Source organism: Aythya ferina (genome assembly GCF_964211825.1).
Source record: "Aythya ferina genome assembly, chromosome: 6".
Classification (NCBI taxonomy): domain Eukaryota; kingdom Metazoa; phylum Chordata; class Aves; order Anseriformes; family Anatidae; genus Aythya; species Aythya ferina.
The window spans coordinates 23,231,516-23,256,177 of record NC_140303.1 but is presented as its reverse complement, the minus strand read 5'-3'; the positions used below and the strand labels follow the sequence as shown (position 1 = coordinate 23,256,177).

At 40.0% G+C, this 24,662-nt stretch overlaps 1 protein-coding gene across 8 annotated transcripts in view; it reads right to left on the bottom strand.

Annotated features, from left to right (window-relative positions):
• COBLL1 (cordon-bleu WH2 repeat protein like 1) overlaps positions 1-21,060 on the bottom strand; it is an 88,455-nt gene extending 67,395 nt beyond the window's left edge. For 3 of the 8 annotated variants that reach the window (XM_084523235.1, XM_084523239.1, XM_084523242.1), the window contains exon 1: positions 20,984-21,060. In XM_084523235.1, the coding sequence (XP_084379361.1) occupies positions 20,984-21,045 (62 nt within the window). In that variant the 5' untranslated portion in view covers positions 21,046-21,060. Of the gene's footprint in view, positions 1-8,654; positions 8,681-9,650; positions 9,703-14,436; positions 14,564-14,747; positions 14,918-20,983 lie in introns of those variants that run through there. The other 5 variants (XM_084523240.1, XM_084523246.1, XM_084523237.1 and 2 more) reach the window with 5 other exon arrangements.
• Positions 21,061-24,662: the final 3,602 nt, after the last annotated feature.

Below are 24,662 nucleotides of genomic sequence, written 5' to 3'. Positions count from 1 at the left end.
CATCAAAAAGACTTAATTCCTGATCAACTCCTACAATTGTTTAGTACATACAAGAAACAAATTCAATATTTGAAAACTCCTTCCTCCAATCCTACTCCTATGAAAAAGCAGAAAGAAACTGATTTGTGAGGCCATACTTCTTCAGAAATACATTTGTTACTGGATACTGGCATATGGTCATATCTCAGTTTTAATATGACCATTTTATCAGTGCTCCAAGAGGTTACCCCTGAGAACATCTCATCTCCAGTAATTTCGGACAGTGTTCTAGTATACACAAATAACGTGGCAATATAAGTGTGATTTAGAAAATAATTCAAACACCAGGAGGATAGATTGTTTCACCCAATACAAGTTCTCTCAACTGTGAAAATTTAGATGAGTAATGAATAATGTTCCAAAGGAACAGTCCTACTTAGACCTTTAAAGAAGTTATTTCAATTGTGCTACAGTCTAAACAATGAAATTGTAATGTCTCTTGGAACATTATTATTATAAATACATTTTTTCTTAGGTATTTATGAAGGCTTGTTACACAAGCCTAAACAGCTCCCACTATATCCTTCTCTCACCAAACTCCAGGTAAATGTAGATATGCTTTGGTAAATAATAGAAAAGTCATTCTGAACGTTAAACTTCATGGAAACCACATACTTGACAGATACATTTATAATTCACTATAAAGCAAATGTAATATTCTTTTCGTGTTGTTTTCATGCAATAAAGCCCTCAAGATGCTTTCAAGAGCAAGGCCTATCTGTTTTCCAAGACAGTCCTGCACAGTTGGCTCACAACTCCGCTCTTTACACTTCCTTACCAAATGCTGTTCCCCTGCCACACAGGCATGAGCAGTGCTTTCGAACCTGACGCCCAGGCATGAACCTCACTGCAGGGCCAGCTCTGCACTTGAGTACAAATACCTAGCGGTCAACAACTCTGTTAGCCAGCGCAAACCGCTACACTACAATCACGCTACCAAAACAGTTCTCTTCTTAACGACGTGCCCCTTTTTTTTTTTTTCTCCCTCTATAAAAATGCCTATAATGTTATGGAAACATCAACTTTTATTCATATACTTGCTATTGTCCCAGATTCAGCTACTTCCATTTAAGAGAAACTCACATGTCTTAAATAACCATCTAAGTTATCCTACTGTGTACATGAAGAGAAAAATAAACCTGTGGGAAACAAACCAGAACAGTAATTTGACATACTTTCTTCCTGAAGAGAAGAAGTGCATTTGAATATAGTGCTTGGAAGCCTAAAAAGTGTTACTTTTAAAAATCAAAGTTAAAGGCAATGCCATTCTAGTCAGTGTTGAGGAACACTAGAACAGAACGTTCACTGAAACGGGGAAGGGAAACACTTTTATAAAGTTAAGAGAAAAACAAAGCACAGTTCAGGCTACTGAACAAAGAGAATAGAGGGGGAAAAACATCACGAGGTGGCAAGCTCAGACATCTGCAAGGGGAGAAAGCCACCTGGCCATTTCCAGATGACACAGCTGAGTGACACAACTGGAGCCGGCAGGCATTAACAGGCACCAGGGACACAACCCACAGCTCCCCTTAATAAGCCACCCTTGGCCTGAATATAGGGAAGGGGGGTTCTATTTGTATAATCTAAGGAACTATAAAGAGATAAAAATAACCACTTTGTTTGCCTCATTGAATAGGGGATTAAAATAACTGGCAACGTTTTAAGTCATGCACCAGAGGTAGATTCACCAGGTCACAATTGGAAAAGGAGAACTGCCAGGCCTTGATAAGCATGGCAATTACCATTCTTTTATATACAGAACCACTCCAAGGGAGTAGAGTTTCCTTACACAGCAATAACAGCATATCCTTTGATTTATACAGTAGTCCTCCAGCAATACAACCAACATCCTGTTTTCATCTTAAACTACAGCTGGGTAGTTTGCCTACAGGCTTTATTTATCAGAGCTCCTATAACTAAGTCCTTTCTCATTATGAGAAACAGCACACTCAATTAGCAAGCATTTCATCTTCCTCACCTCCTTAGTTCTGAAAATTCTAACATCTAATCTATACTGTGTTCAGATGTATGCTGAACGCATTGAAACAATGTGACTCAAGTTTATAAATATTATCTAAAAACAGTGAAACACTACTCCAACCTTGGAAGTCATGTAAAAACACCCAAGAAAATTCAGAGGAAAAGGACTTCCTTGCTTTCAGAGGAAAGAACAGACATACTGATTGAATGATCTAAGCTGTAAGGCCTCATAAAGCCCTTAAAACACAAGTTCTTGTGACTTGAAAGCACTTCTGAATTCTCCCTCAATTTAGAATTTTTCTCAAAATAACAAAATCTCAGTAAAATACACCTAAAAGAAAATAACATTTTTATTAGATACCTTTCCAATTACTTTAAACATCTATCAATTTTGTAGTCTGCATTACCACAACAGTCAAAATCCTGTCAGAATTGCAGTCATTTTCACATTCCTACCCATGAAGGAACTAGCCAAGTAGCATTTTGTATATGATTTACACACTCTTGCTCTGTGCCCATGCAATAACTCATGAACATTCCACTTGCATGCTGTCACCCTGCAGAGACAGAAGTACCACACATGCTTAGCTGTTAACCACACTTGTTCAAAAACAGTTTTAGAAGCTTTTGCTTGTTAAATGTAATTCATTAAAAACTAATACAATGAGAATGTATTGCTAGTTATAGCTCCAAAATATCTACTTTTTTTCTTCAATACTAATTTACAGTCAAGCGAGGGATAAACAGCATGCCAGCAGAATGACAGTGGAAGCAGAAATGTAATTACCAATACCAACATAGGGCAAGCTTGTGAATTAGAAACTAAAGACCCTGATTCAAGAGCACTACAGAACTTTGAGTTTGTCTACACTGGCCAAAAAAAAAAAAAAAAAAAAAAAAAAAGAAGACCTGAGGTGGGGGTGAAAACAGAGGGATAGGCAAAATTACCCCCAACACAGCTACAGCAATAGAAGCTTCAGTGACAAGAAGGTGTGGAGATCAGAACATCACCTACACCAGAGCCTCTACTCTTGCCCATAGTGGTAGGAGCTAGGTCAGAGACCAGCTGCAGGTATTTCCTTTGCCAAAATCTCTCTAAGACTTGTCCCAATTCCCCCAGGCTACCCATAGTAGATCAGTGCTTCACAGAATCTGATCAAAAGCAGCATGAATATTATTTTAAGACTAAAGTTTGATACTGTAGTTTTTCAGCATGCTATCTGGAAAAAAAAAAAAAATGTTGTCGGGCAGCTAGCTACACAGTTTATAAAAGCAGAAAGACACAAACAAAAGACAGCTAAAATTCAACTGAAAACACCATTCACCCTCACACTACCAAGTAAACAGCTATGGGCCAGCAGCCTAAAACCCAACAACCTCTCTGCCACACTTGTTCTCTTCCAGTAGAACATTTTGGGTTTCACACACTGCCCAAAGGCATCTGTGGAAAGAACTCCACCTTCCTATCAGGGAAGAGATTCAAGCTGTGGCTAATGACCCTTTGTTCTTTTGACACACCTAAAACAAAAATGACCACAATTTTTGGCATTTTTATTACAAGGACATGAAGTCACTGCCATACTGCAGCTAGTATAAAGAAGAAAGCCTCTCTTTGGAGACAGAACTTTCAAACTATTATTTCAAAAATGTCACCAAATTAAAAGAGTATCTTCAGGTAAATACAGGCAAGGGAAAAGGTCCAAAGGCAACAAAAACCTTCACTGACTTCTAGCTGAAGAAAAGGACAAAAAGAAACTACAACTGACCTACTCCAGCAGCTGAAGAGCAGGAGTAAATCTATTCTGCTCAGAACAAGACACAGAAATCTTCCCTCCACTTAGACCATCCGTATGAGAGAGCCAAGTATGCCACCCCTGGCAGTTATCCAACTATCAAAACGAAAAGCAAGAAGAATGAAACTCCATAGCCTGTGTCACATCTGCAAATCAGTCCTCCCCATAAATAGCCACCAAACCATTTCTTGCCTGCTGGCCATTTAACTGAAACTGTTAATCAAGCCACAGACAACCACAGGGAAGACTAATTGGTGTAACCCCAACAGTTTAAGGATGTGATTCGCATCTGCTGACAGATCTGATGGTACTGTCAGAAGCTGAGTTTTTAAAAGGGTGGAGCTTAAGGACTTAAGTTTTACAATTTCAGCTAAAGTTTTGACATGTTTCAGCTCTCCCTTCCTATCTTTGATAAAGTATCATACGCTCTTTTGCAAGCACACTGGAGATCTTTCTACCACATTGGGCATTTACTCACATGACCCCACAAAGTGACTGAAGGAAACACTTCTCAGCGTATGACTGAGATGCGAAGCTTGATCTGACAGGATGTGGGAAAAGCCAGAAACTGTAGAGCTGTCATGATCTCACTGGGTTTTATTGAATCTTCAAGTGAATGTTAAAAACTCATAATCGTTTCTAATCTTGGACCTCCTGTTTACATGTAAGAGAATTCTTTAGATATTCGACCAGTTTTCCTTTCCGAGAACATGCTGTTGGCACCTAACTGTACAATTCTCAGTTAATTAGGGTAGGATTTTTCAAGGCTATTTCCATCTGAAGGTCTTCCAAGAAGCTCTGACAATCTTTCGTTTAAAACAATTCACTGGGCACTTCATTTCCTACCACAGATCTGTGCACCATGAGCAGGCAGAGGCCACATCAGCTGGTAAGAGAGCAGACAGATCACACTCAGGGAGAGTGAAGGAAAATCCCCATATAGCAGGAAAAGGGCTCTGTACCTGTGATTTGAGGCCCGCTAGGCCAGCCTGCATGTGTCCGTCGGGTACGGCCCAGTAGTTAATAGTCAATAACCTGCAAGGGCACGGTACAGCTGAACTCACAACACAGCAGCAGCCATGTGTACACAGCATGCTGTACTTTCTCTCAAAGAGACCACTCATATGTGATTTCAAGCTTGAGCCCTAAACGTGTTAAATTAATCACGCAAATCTAAACCCTATATGCAATCAACATTAACATATTTTTCCAGTGAAAGCAAATATTGTTTATTTTTCTTGCCCTAACTCTTCCCTTTATTCATCCAGAAATTACAGACAGTTTATGATCACCATCAACTGGGGCCAGAATTATACTTGTGCCCTAATTCTCTCAAATAAAGCTGAGACCTAAGAGATGACCTGTTGAAGGTCACAAAAATGTCATATTACAATATCTGTCTCTTCTGAAGAGGGGCAGAGTTTTCACTGACACCACATGGATCTTTCCATGAGGCCATTCATGGTACAAAGCAGTTTTTTCAATCTCTATCTACAGTCAATATATGTATAAAATACTGGTTGGCACTGCATAGGTTGAAATTTCAGCATTTACATCGTGTGTCATTATTTCCAAACATTCTCAATTCTACCATAAAAACTTATTCTGGATTGAAGTCCTGGCAGGCAGTCTTAAAAAAAAAAAATAATAATAAGATCTCATAAACCCACTGGCTGGCAAGTTTTACATACTGAAGCTACAGAATCCAGGAAACTTTTGGTGAGTAAAAGCAGGGGGAAGAAAAAAGAAAAAAAAAAAAAAAAAAAAAAAAAGGAAAGAACTATAAGCAGTGTCTTAAAGAACACCACCAGGCGGGGGGGGGGAAAGAAAAAAGAAAAAAAAAAAAGATTAGTTTGAATACTTCTATAACTATCATGATACCAAGTCTCACCTGCCTTTTTTTTTCTCCTCTAGATTAAGTCATTTTATACTTTGAAGCTTTCATATAGCATTTACAATTCATAACATTTCCCTCCTCTCCCTGTATTAATTTTAGATTTATGGATGAAAAAGCATTGCAGTGGTGTATTTTGGGAGAAAGACTGGAAAGTTTGTAAGTGTTTGGGCAGTGGAAATATGAAAACAGTCAAAAAAAGATGCTTAGAAACAAGACAGAGATTCCAACAGTTCAGACAGTGATGTCAGATCCTTATTAGTTTTCCAAAATAAGCTGCTTCAGATTTTCTCCTATCCCACTCACTATTAACAATAAGCTCTGAAGGAGCACTCATAAACTGCTGTAGTTTCCCACATGTGCATTTTCACCTTGCTTTTCTAAAGCATTGAACAAGCATTACCTACTGCCACTATAGTTGAGGGCAGGGGGGAAATGTGCCCTACACTGCAGGAGAACAATAAAAAAAAAGAAAAAAACTGAGTTAGTTTAATTTCAGAATCCTCTGAACACTGTACATATCACCTGGGAGAAAAACACCCCCGCCCCCCACCACAGAAGAACAGCCACTAAACAAAGATACAGAAACGTTAAGGAGTTGAAGGAAAAAAGATTAATCAGGTCCAGTTCCATCAGTTCATTTCTAAAACAAGTGTCCTGAGAACCTGCCATGTAAACATCAAATTACATATATCTGATTTTGAGGAATGACAAAACATAATACATTAAGAAAATCACTGGTATTGGCTCAGCAATGTCCTAAGTTGTCCTGGTATTGGCTCAGCAAAGTATAAACTCTGATTTCCTTGAATGGAAAAAAAATATATAGAATAAATCCCATGTCTCTGGCTATCAGTGCTGCCTTAAGATCTCAGTTCCAAATTCTGTCAGATGGGAAAACACCATTTATCTTTCAAACATCTAAAGGCGCCTAAACAGTTGTGGTTTTGGAATTAAGTGTTACAATTCTTCTAAATTCCTATGCATAACCAGCAATAAAAGCATTCAGAAGAGAAGCAGCACATATAAGATCCAACAAAATGGGACTTTCCCTGTGAAGCGAGTACTTTAAAAACTTAATGAGGTAAAAATAGCTGAGGGATGTCACCAAGGATGGAATTAGTGAGGCTACTTCGTAACGTGGGTGGAAGGAGAGGATTAAAATTGCAGGCAAGGGGAAGTGAGATACCATGAGTCAGAGATCAGCAGGGGATACAGAAAAGTTTGTCTGGAGATTTCATAAAGTAGATGAAGAAAGCAATGACTGCTAAAGAATGAAAGCATGGGAATCAAGGGACAACTTTCAACACACAGTTTTTCTTGATTTTGGAGAATTTTATTTTATTAAAAATAAAAGAGCCAAAGCCCAGATTTCTGCCATAGTGTGGATTTCTGAATTGACACAAACTTCTGAAAATCATCAGACATTTCACCCCTGGAAACCTGCCTACTACTCTGTGGTCATCACCTAGATAACCTCTTGTCCATCTTACAAGCTGAAGAGCCATGAAAACACTTATCATTGCAAATAATTTCTATGCATCATCATTGCAAATCACAGAATCACAGAATTGTAGGGGTTGGAAGGGACCTCAAGAGATCGTCGGGTCCAAAGCCAGAACAATTTCACAATTAATTGTGAACAGGATGCCTTTTTTTTTTTTTTTTAATTAAAAGAACAAGAGTTTCTGCATTAGTAGCGGTGATGTATTTATTTTTGCTTGAAGGGGTTACATCCCAGAATGACACGTTGTAAACATTTTTCCAAACTACCTTTCTAACAGACACTTTGGCGCCTATTTTTAACAAAAACAGAGACAAAAATATTGTTCCTCCCAAGTAAAAAATGCTTTCAACATCGTAGTCTGAAGAATTTTTAAAAATAGATATCTCAGTAGATTACCTTCTACCTGCACTGCAATGTCCAGCTGTCTTCTCAGTCATGTTTGGCACTAAACAAGAACTGTACTGGGTTCCACAAAGGTCAACAGCAATGCAATGATACATAAACACTTGGTAAAATACCAAATGACCAGAACCAAACTCGCCACACTGTATTTTTCCCTACTACCCTTCTAACAACCTTGTTACCTGCACATTAAAAGTGTCTGGGCAGTAATAAGATACAAGCATGTGCAACTCTTCCAGTACAAGTCCTCTGATGCTCAATGAGAGAGAGCAGGTATTAGCGGTGGAGACTGTACAACATCTGAGCATGGCTCAAACACTCGGGAAGCTGCATATCACCCTAGGACAGTGAAGAACAGCACGGTGCCATGCTTAGAGAGGTCTGCAGAAAGGACACCACAAAGCCAGTAAGAACCCAGTGACATTGTACTTCGAAGTATAGGTATTTAACTTCAGAGCAAGACACAGTACTTCACATCATGTAAAGGGTTTTGTACTGTACCTTAATACCTAAGGAATCTGCCAAACTGCTTACACAGTTCGCAGTTAAAACTGAGTGGGGAAAAGACGCGAAATTACATCATCCACCAATACAAAGACCCTATTTTTAATGGCTTTGTCAATAAACTGCTTGTGTTGAAGGGACAGCTGAAAGAGGTACTTCAGCCTCCCCATAGCAAAATGTGTAAAAGCTGCTATACTTGCACATACAGAGCCCTAGTCTTTGGAAGAAAATGTATCATTAAGTCTGAAATGAAAGCCAGGTAAAACATCAGAAGGAAGTCAATTTTCTGGACAGAATTTCTTCGTTTTAGTTTTAAAAATCCCATTTTTTTCATTTGGGTCGGTTTTTTGTCAGAAACCGAAGTGAAAATAGACTTGATTCTAAAGACAAATACACAAGTTTATAATCCTGTTCTTTTGAGATAGAGTGGGTTTTGGAATTAAAACAGCATTACTTTATAAGAGAGATGCAGGGCAAGTAACAGAAACTGTATGATCACTGGTACTTGAGAAAAATTCTAGCTCACAATACTTACCTACTCGGCATAGAGTAATTGATTACACTGTTCAGAGAGGAGGAGAGGTTGATTTTTTTTATATATGGTATTTAAATAGGAGTAACATTTTCCAAACCATATAGGTATATATCTAGAACAGAAATGAACAATAAAAGACAAAATTTGCAGAAAGTATTTTTAAAGTACAGCTAAAAAAGTACGACTAGCAACCTATTTCTTCAATTGAAGCCTTTGCTGAATTAATGCTCCCAGCAACAAAACCAATGCTTTCTCACAGAAGAAAGCTCATGCCTAGCCAAAAATATTCATGTGCTCTATTTTCTTTAACTGAAAATAGCAATCCTGACAATCCTAGTCTTGCAGAACAGTCGACATACACACAAACTCCCCAGGGAGACGTTTCACAGACAGATTAGGGATCCATCCTTCAACCACCCACATGTCTTTGATCATTTACAACCACCAAAAGATATACACAAATGTATGTGCCCCTTTTGAACTAGATAAACTCCAAGCAAATAAAAAACAAATCCAGGAACTCCTAGGTTAGTAAATATTCCCACGGTATTGCAAAAAAAAAAGTTTCTAAAAAAAAAAAAAAAACATGAAAAAATGCGTATTTCTCTATTTGTCCATCAACATGCAGATTTTAAGTCAGAAGGCATCTATTTGAATCCTAGTTAGTAAAAAGTTTACTTTGATACAAAGAGTTACATTTCCAATTGTGAGACCTTACTTCAGGAGAGAATTCAGGTGAAACCTCAAGTTTTTAATTGCCTGTTACAGCTCAAAACAGGGTTGTTGTGTTGTTTTGTTTTTTTTTTTCCCCTCTTGAGCTTCCCATTGTCGCATGCTGCACAGCCAGAGTTTCCTCTTCATTGTGCTAATGCTGGGCATGGCCACAGAACTCTACAGGAGTCTAGGAGCCAACATCTTGGCCTCCTGTCATCCTCTACTGCCTTGACGTCATCTTGTTGAATTTTAGAGCAGCATACAGTGACAGCAAATACTCACAGTAAAGAACAGCCCTTTCTCAAACAGCAGGCAGCTGAGTGAGCTTAAGTGAGAGCAGCAGGTCAGCCCCTGGGGAAGCTGGTGAGAGCCAGGTGAAAAGGAAGGGAAGAGCACCGTCAGATTTGTTTTAACTTGCAAGCAGTCATAAAAAAAAAAAAAAAAAAAAAAAAAAAAAAAAACAGCTTTCCTCATATTCAGTTATTTAACAGAGCAACTCATCATACCAACTTGTTAATTTCTTGAAAAAATATTTAGTTGAGCAGGTGCTAACATTGTTACAACTCTAATAGCAGTAGGGGTAATTTGGGATCCTCAGCTCCCCAGCAGCACAAAATTACAGCAGTGGCAGCCAGAAACAGCAGCAGCCAAGCTAGAGAAATTTGCACACTTAAAAACTTTCTTCCAAGCTACAGTCAAGGAAGCCAGAAGTAGTACTGGACTTCACGAAGGAAGGTCTACAAAGATGCTAGATTACAGCAGAAACCATTGGTTTCTGAACTAAAAATATTCCTACTGAATTATTTTACCTATCAGATCATAGTAATCATGTGAAGCTCTGTGGTTTCCTCTGGGATCTAAGCTTCTGGTCCCTACAATGGGCTCTTTTCTTCTTTCACCCAACACAGATACTACTACCCAACATAAATAGTGATCTTCAGGTTTACGTAAACACTGTAGCCTCTCTTAAAGTTAACAAAAACATCCAGTAACAATACCAAAAAAAAAGAACGAAGCGTAAGATGACACTGAAACCCACCTTCCAGTCCAAAGCACTTTTTTTTCTCACATGCTGTTTAAATCTCACTAATGACTAGCTCTCACTTTTCCTTTTCACAGGATACCATCACACTTGGACAAAGGCTTGAAATAACTGCTCATTTCTCTATTTGTGCATTACCCTCCCACGCATTTTTTCACTCTAGTATCCACATTCCTTAGCCCCCTAATGCTTCCTTGATCTCATTCCCACAGCAACACACTCCAACGGGGAATATTACCACTGAGTACTCAGCTATGATTTCAGACTTGACAAGGTTTGAGTAACCAAACCAGCCATTAAATGCAACAACATTTGATTCATGGCACCACTATGTCATGTAACTATTTGATGCTGCCTTGATTAAGGCAGATTTGTTAAAAAGAACAACATAATCACCTCAAGAGGTATTACGTATATATTCAGAATTCAGATAGTAAACTACACCCTGGAATGAAGAACATTTAAGTGGCTCCTGATGGGGATCCACCCACAAAGTGGTTAACTCCCTGTTTCAAACACCCAGCAAACTGTGGTCACAAGATCTCAAACTTCTTTCCATTTTGTTGTATCTCAATTAGATCTTCACCAGGGTCATGGAAGTGAGAAAAAAATCTTTATCTTGAACTCCTCAGTATAAAAGATAGAGCACACCTAAGATTGAACTGCCTTGCCTGTTAGAACCATGCCAGCCTAAATTCCGAGTCTTGATAGTACTACCGTTTAGTACCACAAGCACAAAGGTCTTGCTTTTATCCATGAACATCTATATACAGTGAAGTACTATACAGGCAATAGCAACCGCTAATTCATTGAAAATGTAGTAGTTTCAGGCTGGACCTGAACTCCACCAAACTGTACAAGCTTCAGGCACTCCACCACCACCCTCCAACCTGTTGCTGTGGCTTGACAACAGAATGCTTGAAGTAATTGCTGCACCTCCTGCCCCATTCATCCCACGCTCCACACCACAGAGGACCTTCATTTATGCCCCAACAAACCTATGGCCATGTTGTGAACTAGCTCAGCTGACAAAGAACAGATGAGGAGAGCTCAAACCAGTATTTTAAGCTTGATACCAGACACTTTTCAACACTGCACCACAGCTGACATGCCTAGAGATCCGTAAACCGATTGAAATTATTTGCTAAAAGAACTCAACAGTTGTACTCAAGCAAAGGCACACAACAGAGAGTTTTTTTTTCTGAAAACATTCAGATCTCTCTCCTTCAAAGGCAGCCCTAACCACATAAAAAGATTTCTCTCCTGTTCTTATTAAAAACCTCAGTACCTTCACGGGGCTAAACAGCCAGGGAAAGGGAGCATGAAGACACACCTGAGGAGAGTTCCTGGCAGTACCCTAAGCACAGCTCAGCTTAGGCCTGCCCCTACCCCCTGCTACAGCCATCTCTGTCTTCAGCCCCTGGAGAGCAGCTGTAGCTCCTAAGCATGTTTTCTTTAGGCAATCAAAAAGAAAGTGAAAAATATTTTTTTTTTTTTAAGTAAATATATAGCTCTGAATACAAATGAGATCACATGAAGTTATCGTAAATTGATTAGATCTGAATTAAAAGGCACACCTAAACGGTCATTATAATATTTCAAAGGAAATAAATCTGTAGTTTATCAAGAAACAATTTTGCTCCAATAGTTTAACAGCATATTTGCTGGCACCACTTCACAGTAAAAGTCTGTGTCAACTAGCAAAATCTACTTGTCTATGTAAAAATTGATTTTCACCAGGGATACAGCTAGCTTGCAACAGCAGGAAAAAATGAGGTCAAGATGCTGGATACCAGCCAGGTTTTGTTTTGTGTTTTTTTTTTTTGTTTTTTTTTTTTTTTTTTAAAAAGTATTTAAAAAAACACACATCTTCCTATCATCCTGTAACACAGTCAATACACAAAGCCGATTCACCTCTGTGCTGAACAGGAACACACTGTGTCAGCTAGCCTGGCAGGAACATACTTCCAGGAGTGCTCCTCAGACTTGAGTCAAGATGGATGAGCTATAAAATTATTAAGGGTAAGTCCAGCCAAGTTTCATCTCCTACCAGAGGAAACTATGTGGCACGTCCAGCCAGTTACTGGGCATGCCTTCTATTCACCATATTAAAAAAAAAATCCAGCTGAGTATTTAAAACAAAACAGACCTTTATGAATTTACCTTGGTTGTACTTCGAGAATAACATAGTCGTGTACCCCTGCATCTTTTTCTCCCAATCCACAAACTTTTTTTAAAGAACATTTTTTTTAACAGGAAAGTATAATCCTGTATACCCAAAAAAAAAAAAAAAAAAAAAAAAAGTCCTCCAGGATATAGTTATGAGATACTTTCCAAATCTTGTCCCAGTAGAACAAGATAAGAAAATTCCATAGAGAAAAGCCATGACGTATCACAGAGGATTAAGCTATACAGAAGTTCCAAGGCTAAATAAACACTGACACTTGAAAACCCACAAAAAAAACTTTAACACATCTACCTTTCTTGGCAGTTAATATAATTTGAGTTTTTAAACTGTGAAGAATTATCCATAATTACACCATGTAACTTTAAACAGTGATTTAAGAACACACTTGCTGCTAAACAGTTTTCATCTGTGTTTCAACAACATTTCCCACCTGGCCAGGCAGATTAGAAGATATAATGCAAACCAAAGAACATTACTATTTCTAACACAATTTGTCCCATAATCTCATTTGGTGAAGAGAACCACAGCACTGCTAACCATTCAAAAAAGAATCTGTGGATCCTATTCAGTAAAGTGGGAGGGAGTTGCTGGGTTTGCTGGTATATCCAGTTTTGTGTTTTGTTTTGTTTTTTTTCCCTCAAATCTAGTATGAACAAATCACCTTCAGGAAATATTTCAGACTGCCAATAAGAAACTCTTGTAACAAGAGAGGAAGAGTAAGCTGATTTTTCAAAGAACTAAATTATATGGGAACAGCTGATAAAAGGCCTGAAAATATATCTGCAGGGCTAATGAAAATAAGCCTTGTTGCTAGCTACATGTTTTTTCAGAAATGAGATGTGAATGCTGACAGATGCTTGAAGTCACATTAAGGGAACACGCTACTCCTCCTACCTTAAAGGAGCCAGGCTGCAGACAAAATTGCGTACAATCGACAGCTTTATGGCAGGCTGCAGACCTAGGGAAGCTGTTAGCACACTCAACCCAACGTTGTAGTTGTGACTTTTTGCTTGTTTTCACACTCCAGCCTGCAAGTACAACTGAGGGCTTTCCAGACATACCACTGCAGCCGCTTCCTAACCTCCAATCATGCTCCATTATCATACGCTTGGTCCTTTCAGCTGAGCATACATTCCCTACGTTGCAGAAATGTACTAATTATCTATACTGTAATTGTACCTACTACAGTGGCTAACAAGATAAACTTCACTTCTCTGTGGCTGTGCATAAGCGTGGAGCCGCCACAAGGCCCTAGGCAAACAAGTGCCCCTTCTCTACCAGTCCCCGTATTCGCTTCATCCATCGCTTCAAACTGATCTGATTACTGCGGCTGCTACAGCAAATCACCAACTCCACCTGCTTACCACGTATTCACTTGGTCAGAAATGCAATTACTCAGCTTTTGCAGATAATACACAAGCTTCGGGAACATCCTGGTGTTAAAATACACACTCACCAATTATTTTGTCCCCACTATTTAAAGGTCGCGCTAGCAACCTCGCCGGGGACCTGCGGGGTTGAGCACACAGCTGCGGAGGGCACCCACCACCCGCAGGCACACCGCGGTACCTGCGGCAGCCCCCGCCTGCCTGCAGCCGGGACCCCGAGCCACGTCCTACAAGTTCCATCTCCTGACGGGCTACGGGCGGCTCGCCGCCCCTCGGGCAGGACTAGCGCTGAGGCGCAGACACGCCGAGCTTCACCTGCCCGCTCACCTCAGCCGGCTCCCGAGGCGCCCCCAAGCCACCGCTCCCAAAACTCGAAGCCAGCCCGCGGGCGCCGTCCGGGAGGGGAACGCGCCGAGCCCCGCCGCGAAGCGCCGCCGGCCGGCAGCTCACCTCACCTCACCTCACTTCACCTCACCGAGGGGCGAGCGCTGGCCCCGCCGGGAGCCCGCTTTCGGTGGCGGCGGCGAGCGGTCGGGTGCCGTCGAGGAAGGCAGGGCCGCGCTCTCCGCCCTCCCCTTCCCGCCGCGCCGGCGGCCGTTTAACGGTCGCTGGGCGGCCACGAGCACGGCGCTGCCGTCGCCCGGTCCAGGGGCAGAACCCGCGACCGTCCCGTCCCGTCCCGTCCCGTCCCGTCCCGTCCCCTCCTCTCCTTCCGCGGGGCGCCCGCAGCCGGCTCCGGCCCCGGCGGGAGCGGCGCTTACCCTGAGGGCGGCGGGGCGGCCATGCCTGCGGCGGGGTGAGCGGCCGCCGGGCCCCGCCTCACCTGCTCGGGGAGGGCCGGGGAAGGCGGCCCCGCTCTGCCGCCCGCGGCGCCGCCTCGCCCCCGAGCCCAGGCATTCCCCGGCTGCTTCCACAGCGCGCCCGTGGGGCGGCGGCGGCCACGCACACGCGGCTCCGGCTCCGCCGGGGCGGCCGCTCGCCGAACCACACCTTGGGCGGAGAACGGGGCGGGAGGGGGGGGTGTAATAAAACCTTTTAAAAAAAACTTCTCGGTGAGCAACTTGAAACGCGGAACCTTTCCCGCTCTGGCAGCCGGCGGGGAAACAGAGACTCCCTGTTCCCGGCCCGGCTCCTCCCTCCGCCTGCCCGCACCCACCCGGCCCCGGCGGGCTGACAGCGGCCGCTGTCCCGGGCTGGAATTTTCCTCTCCCCGGGCCCGGCCCTCGGGCTCGTCCCGCGGAGGTTTCCCTGCGGCTGCCCCCGCTCCCCCCGCCGGGCTCTGGCGCTGCCAGGCTGGGGCAGGAGCACGGCGCCGCCTGCCCCCGTGGCGGCCATCAGCTGGCGCTGGGAGCGCTTTGGGCCGGAGCGGCAGCTCGCCCTGTGCAGAGCCGGCTTTCCTGCGGGACGGGCGGCTCCGCTGCGGCCGGGCAGTGAGCGCGGGGCAGGACGTGCAGCTCCGCCGGGTCACCTCCCCGCCGTGCCGCTGTCACACCGTGTGGCCGGGGGATGCACAGCAAAACACAGCTCCGCAGTCGGGAAGTGCTTTGGCACAACAACAAAGCAATCTTTTTTTTTTTAATTATTATTATTTTTTTTTTCTTTCCCGTGAGGAAAAACCAGAACGTGGCATTGAAGTATAATTTCCCTTTTTCTCACTAGTTCTAGGATTAAATATCTAGGAAAAGTATTATAACTGGCCATTCTATGCTAATACACGAGCTATCTAGTATATAGCTCATCTAGTAGATACACTGTATCCAGTACAATACAGTATATAGTATACTATATTGTACTTTAATAATGTTTTGCTTCTCGCCGTGTGCCGTTCTCACTTGTACCGTGCTTCTTCAATAAAGCTTTTATTCTGCTTGTTTTCTGCTTCTTCAATAAAGATTAAATGACCTGAAACTGCCTGTTTTGACAGATTATCGAGGTTGTTCGCAGCCTGAATAACCACATGCCATTATCAGGCACGCCCCATTAATCTGGGTAAATTTCAAAACCCAAAAAAGCCCCGATGAGTCAGGTGGACTTTCCATGGCTCAATTTTCAAAGAGTTCAACAAACTGATCTGGCAGAAGAATCTCAAGAGCAATCCCAGGGACGACCTTAATGTAAGTCTGATCTTTTTTCTCCTCTGATCGTCCATCCTTTCTTTTCTGATGCTCCTCAAATTGTTTGGGCACTGTCTAGGTTACCATGAAGGCTGAGAAATATTTCCTTTGTCTGTTCCTGCAGCAAGGGCAGGGTAATTGTATTCAGAGCATAGCCTTCCTGTAAGTATAAAAGAACTTCACGTTTGTAACCTGCTACTTTTCAGGCAAAATCATTAGGTGACTCCATCTTCTAAATGCTAACCAAACCGCCATGTTGCAAAGGTGAGATGATTCGACGCTGCAGCACTGTTTGAACTGAAGACCATCACAGCTGATCATGCTTTAGTTAAAAATGATTACATAGATTTGTGTGATGTTGTTCTAATACACTTTACTGGACAGGTAGGAAACTGTTGTAACATTCCCTTTAAAATCTCATTTGAAAACCACTATATGCTATAGTCTAATTCTTTGGGCAAGCACTAATCCAGAATGAAGATTGCAAACTATTGAGTAGCTCACATGGGCTAACAGCAGAAACTCAGCAATGCCAGGAAGGAACGTGATAATCAACACAAGGGAAAATATCTAAAGAGAGAGAGAGACAGACAGACAGCAATGGCAATTTCCAATGGAGGAATGAATTATCTAAAAGAGCAGTTCAGTCAGTGATGCTAATCTCACTTAAGAAGGGAGAGGTTATGCTTATCTTTTTATTCTACCACTTTTCTTAATCAAACCTCAGTTGTCAACTGAGCACGCATGAAATGCTGATCACTAGAAACACTGCAGGCTCTAAACTTGAGCGCCTGCAGGCCATGTTCTGCAGTGACAATTTTATGACGACTAGACTTTAATTAGTTGGTTTTCTGAGATACTGGAGATACCATATTTCCTAGGGATCTGAGATTTTAAAAACAAAATCTGCACTCCAATGGCACTTCTGTTTTTTACCAACAGAAAATCAGTTCTGTGTTTGTGTTTCAAAAGTCATTGATAGAGTCAAACTATTTTTATTTTCCTGTTTTTGTAAAGTTTACAGCTTTGTCCTGAACTTAAAACATGGCTCATATAAAGCAAATGTAACTTTCATACACTATAAACAGAAGACTAAAACAGGGAGCTATATAATGGAGCTATTAATACGCTCTCCATGTCCTCTGTTGAATAACTTAGAGGGGAAAAAAAAAAATAAAGAGCATTTGAAGAAAAAATCTGTAGCTTTTTCAAGCTAATCTGAGGAGATAACATTGTAGAAGTTAACAAAGAGGCAGGTTATTAATTGTACAGTTGCTATAATGTCATCCTTTGTTTATGGATTGAGGTAAAACAATCGTTTAGCTAAAAGCATTAATCCACGTGACAAGTTGCCACCTACCGTACGCAGTAAATGTACTTGGTGCCATTGTATACTTGAGCATAAATGTTTGCAGATTAATACCCATTTCTGATTACTGTTAGCATAACCTTCAGCTAGAGAGAACTGTTAATTCCAATGGCTATTTGAAGGAGAACCTCTGCCTTTGGTAAGGATGTGAGTTCCAGGCAGCTTACTAAGTACATGTTTTTCATACAAGTTAAATTACTAAAAACAAAGTCCTGTCTGTTCTGAAAAAGCAGTAATATCCCATGGCATTTTTTGTAACAGGCAGTGGTTGTCCTAGATGTCTCCGGGAAAATCTCCACGCCTCCACCCACACAGCAGGATAGTACTGGTGGTTGCTCTCCTCTGTTCAAGAGGTTGCCAGAAATGTGGAGTGCAAACATTTTGGGATGAAAGGTGCAACAGAAATGTAATAGACCATGTAATTTCTCAAACAGGTATGCCCTTTATTGCGTGTAGTGAAAGGTATTAGAGGCATTAAACAGACCACAGGAGTCCTACAAAATTTTCTCTGTTGTAAAGCTCTGCTTACAAGGTCTTTCTGATTCAATTTATTCACATATATCAGAATATTAGTGGCATTTTGTGGTTTAAGGATAAAACCTGAATGCCTGCTTGTTGTAGTTGCGTATATAGAAAATCATGCTGTATCATACAGTCATTTTGCATAATATTGTGCAACAAAGGTGTGGAATAGAATATGGAATTGAAGGGTGTTTTCCTTGTTAAACTAATTTTATGATGCATCATTAAAATAAGTTAGAGAGCTGAGCTGTTTTATTCTGCTGCTAACCAGATATGATAAAAATCTTTTTTTTTTTTTTTTTTTTTTTTCCATTACAGTATAGTGATAAAGCAAGGAATTGTTATATGACTCTTGCTTTTGTTTAAATGAAGCGGAGTCTGTATTTTTTTTTTTCCTACAGAGCAGGCAATCAGCTAGCATCGCATCCTGTTGAACAGTTGCCTTTTCTGTGTTTGCATTCCAGCATGTGGGCGCGGTTTGGGGAAGCATGCACACACATGCATACAGACACTGAAAGTATTGCTGTAGGCACAGGGACAGGTTTTTGTGCCCATCAAAACTGTGTGCTTAATTAAGGAACACTACACACATCTAACCTATAAATATACAAGAGTATAGTAAGCATTTTGGTAATGTCTTTTTTGTAAGGAGCTCTGAAAGCATTTCTAAATATTATGCTACCCCCATAAAGAAGTTAAAACCATTATATCTAATTCTTATATTAAGCAACCTTGGTGCCCAGAGATTAAACAATTTGCTAAAATTCAGCTAGTTGGCAGAACCGCTGTGAATAACATGATTTTGTATCACTACTAGTTGTATTCTCTACTTTCAACAGCAGATAACCTTAAAAAAATGGATGATGATAATCAAAGGCAGCTGCCTGGGTAGATCTTAAGTTTGTAAGTACATAGAAAATTAGAGAACTGATTTTAAAATGAGTAGCCTTCAAATTTTGCATCAGAGATTTACCAAGTAGTTCACTGATATGTGGATTTCATAAACATGTAAACATAAAGGCATCCTATGCCTTTATTGATGGATTGATATCCAGTTTATGGTATGACTACTAATATTTTTAAAGTGCATAGAATATATAAAAGAATGATTTATTTCCACCTAAACAATAATAAAAAAAAAAAGTTTTAAATATTTCAAGTTAGAACCATCCTATCTACTTGACCAAAGGTAACGTTAAAATTATCCCATGGCTGGGTTTGTATGGGTTCGCTGCTTTCCAGTGGAGCCCAATTACAGTAACTGAAGCGTGACAGACTCTACCAACCTCAACAAGATTACACAAGTAGTATAATTTAGTCTTCATGTTTAATATTATATTTTAGTAATTTATATTTGTCATGTCTGTGCTGGCCACCTACACGTAGACAGATATCACCCCGAGAAGGAAAATCACTGTATTCTACATTGCAAGCAATGCATTGTCTGTTTAACACTTTGGCCTGATAGATGAACTTGTCAAAAACTAAGACTGCAAAAATGTACCCCATATACTCTCAAGTATGGGTCTAAGTCATTTTTGCTTTTTTATAGAGAGTTTTCACAATATTTGTCTCTATATATAACTGTAAATGCAGATCCAAGAAAATTTCTTCTTTTATTAATACATTCCAAAATATATTTTGCTCCTAAGTCTTCATTACAGGTATTTACTTTCTTAGAGATGCATTGTCCTTTTGGCACATATTTATGATTAACATGATACCATGATGCATTCCCATGGCTACCATTATGGTTTTACTCTGCTAGTGTTTTATTTTTGCTTTTGGATCAAGGTGAGTATTTTACCATATTACATGTCGTGATTTTTAAGTTATTTTGTTGACCGGTATTTCTGAAAATAACTTACTGAGGTGGAGAAAATTTACAACTGAGTAATATCAGAAAGCTTCAGATGATGTTAAGTATTGAATGATGTAAGTATCACACATGCACTGTCGTATCCTGTTGCAATGTTAATTATTTTTTAAAACAGCTTTGTTTAATATTTTCAAATCACATTAACCAAAAAAGTTGCAATTCACAGATGAGAGTGAATTTAAATGTTAAGCTTACCTAAAGTTTAGAAAAAACTACAAGTTCTCTGAATTGGCATCATACAATAAATTTACAAATTATGGATGTTCATATATAACTAGGAAAGTATGCCATGCAAAAATCCTCAACATTGAAGTCTGTAGAGTCTAAACACTAAGACATATTTACAAAGAAAAACACCTTTGGAAAAGAATACATTCATAATATTTGTTCAAGTAATTAGTAATGCATTAGCTTAAGTCTTATTATATCATAAAACAAAACTACAAGAAACAATCTTTTCCTATGAGAAAAATACACTTAGATTCAAAAAAGATTTCGGAATTTCTTCAACAGAGATTCAGAAAAGACATATGGCATAAATAAGCTGTAAGTAGAGGAGTTATCTTAGGTCCTGAAAGCAAGATACGTTAGCACAGGAGTAGTAGTATGCTGCACAAACTTGTATCCCTCAGTGTTCTAGCCAGCTCCCTCAGATCCAACCTGGTAACTCTACAGGTCTCATGCTTTCTGTCCATCCTCCAACGTATTGCATACATTTTGGCAGAATCCAGTGCCATATGTTTAGACAACTCTGAAGCATGCAGAGGGAGTTAAATACAGAGCTCTCTAGTCATAGTTATGAAATGTATGCTATGACTAGACAAATTAATAAATCAGGAGGAGAGAGGGGAGAGGCCCTCCTCCCCTGAAATGCTAATAGCAGAAGTCCCTCTGCTCTGTGTACAGCGGGACTCACTGCTGGCATGGACCCCCCAGAAGGGCTCCAAAGGACAATCCCTACCATCTCTGTTTTAAATACATGATGGTACTGAGATGTTCAGCACAAAGCCAAGACAACTTCAGTTGAACACTGAATTCAGTTTCCATTGAATTCTAGGGACCTGGAAAACTCTTATTTGTCAAAAAAATAAAAAAATAAAAATAAATGCTCACCCCTCCTTCAGATGGTTGCAGTTTCGAGAACACCATGTTGCATTAAGTTCTACTGAAGTCATGCTGTAGGCACATACGCTGATTTTGATCTAACCATTATTAGTGTTCTAAACTTTCAGAAAGCTGTTTGTTTGTTTTTCCAATAAATGTTTGAATAAAAGTCAAGAGCAAAAACTTACACAAAGGTTTTAGTTAGAGTACCTGGCAGAGTTTACCAAGTGTGAAAATTCTCATAGCCCTTTCAAAGACATTTTCCAGGCATATCACTTATCACTATGATTATAAGAAGCAAGAATGAACATGGACGGGAACTCAAGGCTGAGTACTGCTAAATTTGGCTTAATGTTTAGTATTTACCTCATAAGAGGGAGCTGAAATATTGTCTACAGAAATTCTTTGAGGTTTTCAGCTGAAAATTATTACTGATCCAAGACCAAGAATTTGCATAAATAATTTCAAGTCATTTCAGCTTCCAAGCTATTTTGACTCTTTCTTTTCTGCTGCTTGCCAGTGTCTTCTTACAGAAGTACCTTATTAGTGAGCATCCATGTATAGTCAATGCAGCTTGAGCAGGCATGTTGAGGACAGTTTGAAACCAGCAGCTGTGTGAAGCTCAGCAGGGGCTAAGAACTCATTTTTGGACCCAGGTTTCCTGGAGAATGTTGAAGCAAAATCCTGTATCTCTTTGGCTACCTTAGCAGTAGTGCACAGGACAGGAGAGTTCAAGGGTAGCTCAAGTATATTATCTAGTATGTATGCACCAGTATGTATGCCAAATAAACACCATAAAGATGGTAATTAAACAGCCAAGTACTCTCACATAAAAACAGTAAGTCCGTGGTGATGTGCACTGAGCTATCTAACTTTTGTGTATGTTGCATAAAAATATAACTTGAATGCATACATATTTGCTGTTGGTTCATTAAAGTGCAGCACTTGATAAAATTTAGCATTTTGAAATGCTTCTAATGTGAGCAGTCAAGTTGTAGTTAAGTTTAATCCATATAAGAAATGTATGGAGAATTTACTAGCACTAGTTTTCCTGTTTTTTTTTGATGTGTTACGTCCATACACCATGGAAATCCAAGTCACCATTAATTCATTCTTCTCTCCTTCCAAATTGCTATCACGTAGTTACTGCTTTCTACCCACTCAATATGGCACAGCCTGGAAAGTTCTGTTCATACCTTGAAACAGTCAAGAGTTAAAAAAGACTAAACAATGTTTGGTTTTGTTCTGCATACTGTGGCATAAAAACAAATCTAAAAAGGCACAGAATTCTCACATGCTAATTGCTATGTTCACCTGTAGCAGTTTATATTGCCTTTTGCTGTACATTAACATCTATTAAGTCATCCTAGTTAAGTACTGTGTACTCATCAGAGATAAACGTTGCAAGAAATTGTCCAGATATTTTCATTAAAAATAAAGTAAAATTTTGAAAAGGGAACAAGCTAGGCTAGAGCTTGGAATGCTCCACACAGAACCAACAAACAGAAATGCCCTTAGCTCAGCTGATTTGACTTGGGCATTAGACCAGATTTAGAAGTCTGTGCAATGTTTTTTGCATAGCAGTACAATTGCACAATTAAAAGATCTGAAGATTCAGCTTTTAAATAGCTCATTAAAGGTAGAATTATTTTTAACCTTTTCCTTTAGAATAAACAAAACAAAACAAAACAAACAAACAAAAAAAAAAAAACAGAACAAAGATTTTGAATGCATCAGTCAGCCCCAGTCCATGACAAATGGGCAGCTCCCATGTGTCACTTGTTTCTGTCAGGAGATGTGAAATTCCCACCGTCATTGTATACCGAAGCCTCAGGCCACTCAGTTGCTATAGTAGTATAATAGCTATTTCTGACTTTGTGGAATAGGGCCAATGTTTTTCCCAGGAAAAAGGGATAGAAACTGAAAAGAGTACCATTTTTATCTTCCCTATCTCTTCCTGGAGAAGACTGGACAAGTTGATGGAGGAGAAATCCATTAAGAGTTATTAAACACAAAGCTCCCTCCCTGGCTTAGGAAGTTCCTGAACTACAGATCGCTGTATGATAGGAGTTAAATATGCTTTCCTTCATTTACAGTATTTCCTCAACATCCATTTTTGGACATTGCATGAGACAGGATACCAGGCTAGATAAGACCTTTGGTCTGACAGAGCAAGACCATTCTTAGATTCTGAGGTTCTTTAGTTATATTTAGATGTCTGACTTTAAAAGAGAAAGGACTCATTTTTAATAAAAGTAAAGGCATATTATACATGTCTGTGGTTTCTTTGAACCTGCTATAATTATTATTTCAAGATTTTGCCTTCAGTCTTATTTTTTCATTGTAATGCACCACACCTTTCATGCATCAGGCATTCAATGAGCTGGCAAAGGCAGTTTGGTGGTGTTACAAGGCAAATTACAGCTCTGCTGAATGGCTTGCTTGAGTACTGACTTTAGAAGCTCAATGTGAAGTGGCCATGCCAAACGGCTTTATTAACAGCTCTAAGGCCAGTGTGTGTGAAACTGTTGGCATAGGTAAAAGGAGGTGTTTTCTCTCTCCCTAGCAGGAACAGTAAATGCTTACTCACCTGGCTGGACCTTAAAATCCAGGCCATTACAGTCAGGTACAAGTTCTTTGGCTTCCTTCCAGGCTAAGATTCACAAAGATACACACGCATACATTAATTAAAAGCATCAGAGTCTATTTAGGCCAAGCAGTTAAAGAGAAATATTGAAACAGCATGGAGCTGCCCAGATGCAGAAGCAGGAGGAAATTGGAAAATACAGTTACCCTAAACGTTTTGTACTTCTTTGATTTTGCTGCTTCTGAAACTGCATTTGAGAAATGAGCAGCTGTAGACTCTGGTCAGCCTGGTATCAATTTGGGTTAAGGTACACAAATATTTTTCAAGTGAACTAACTCTTCTCTCTTGACTTTACAGACAGAAACCTGCAGCATAACCTGTTTTAAGAAATTCAAGATGCACTTTAGAAAATCATTGGCTGAAGGTCAGAAAATTTTAGAAACATTTAAAGTGAATGAAAAAGGACAGGGAGATAAAGCTGCACAGGAGCTAAGGAGATAGAATCCTGTGAATGCAGAAGGAAATTGTTTTAAAATGTAGATTGTGATTATCACCACTGAAAGGAAATGCTGTATTTTTTAGTATAAAATATGAAGACTGAGATGAGAGGGAGAGATCCAAGAGATAAAAGTGTCCAGCAAGGCTAGATGACATGGTTAACTCTTTCTGAATGTACAGGAAGTTTCATGGCAAGTTAAAATAATGGTTTGGGGCTGGAAAGATGGTTAACCTTGCATAGTGAGGGTTTAAGCCTCAAGTTGCTCAGTTCTCTCTAGATCAGATTGACTATTAAACTAGATATATAACTATTTGTCATCATTTCTAGCAAATAAACTATTTATAAAAAAACAAAAACTTTTTCAAGTCACCTTTATCAATTCACATGCTCCTGATTAAAAACATGCAGAATGCACTAAAAAATGCAACGTGAATTTTGCAACTATTTCATTCTTAGTCAAGAGTCAGAGAGTTTAATGTGCATGCTGATACTTTCCAAGGTGTGCACACCCACGACTTTGATCAACTGTCTGAGTCAGGAGATCAGATTTGTTAGTGTCTTACTGTATGGAGAGAACAGAAGCAAAATGATATTGCTTCATC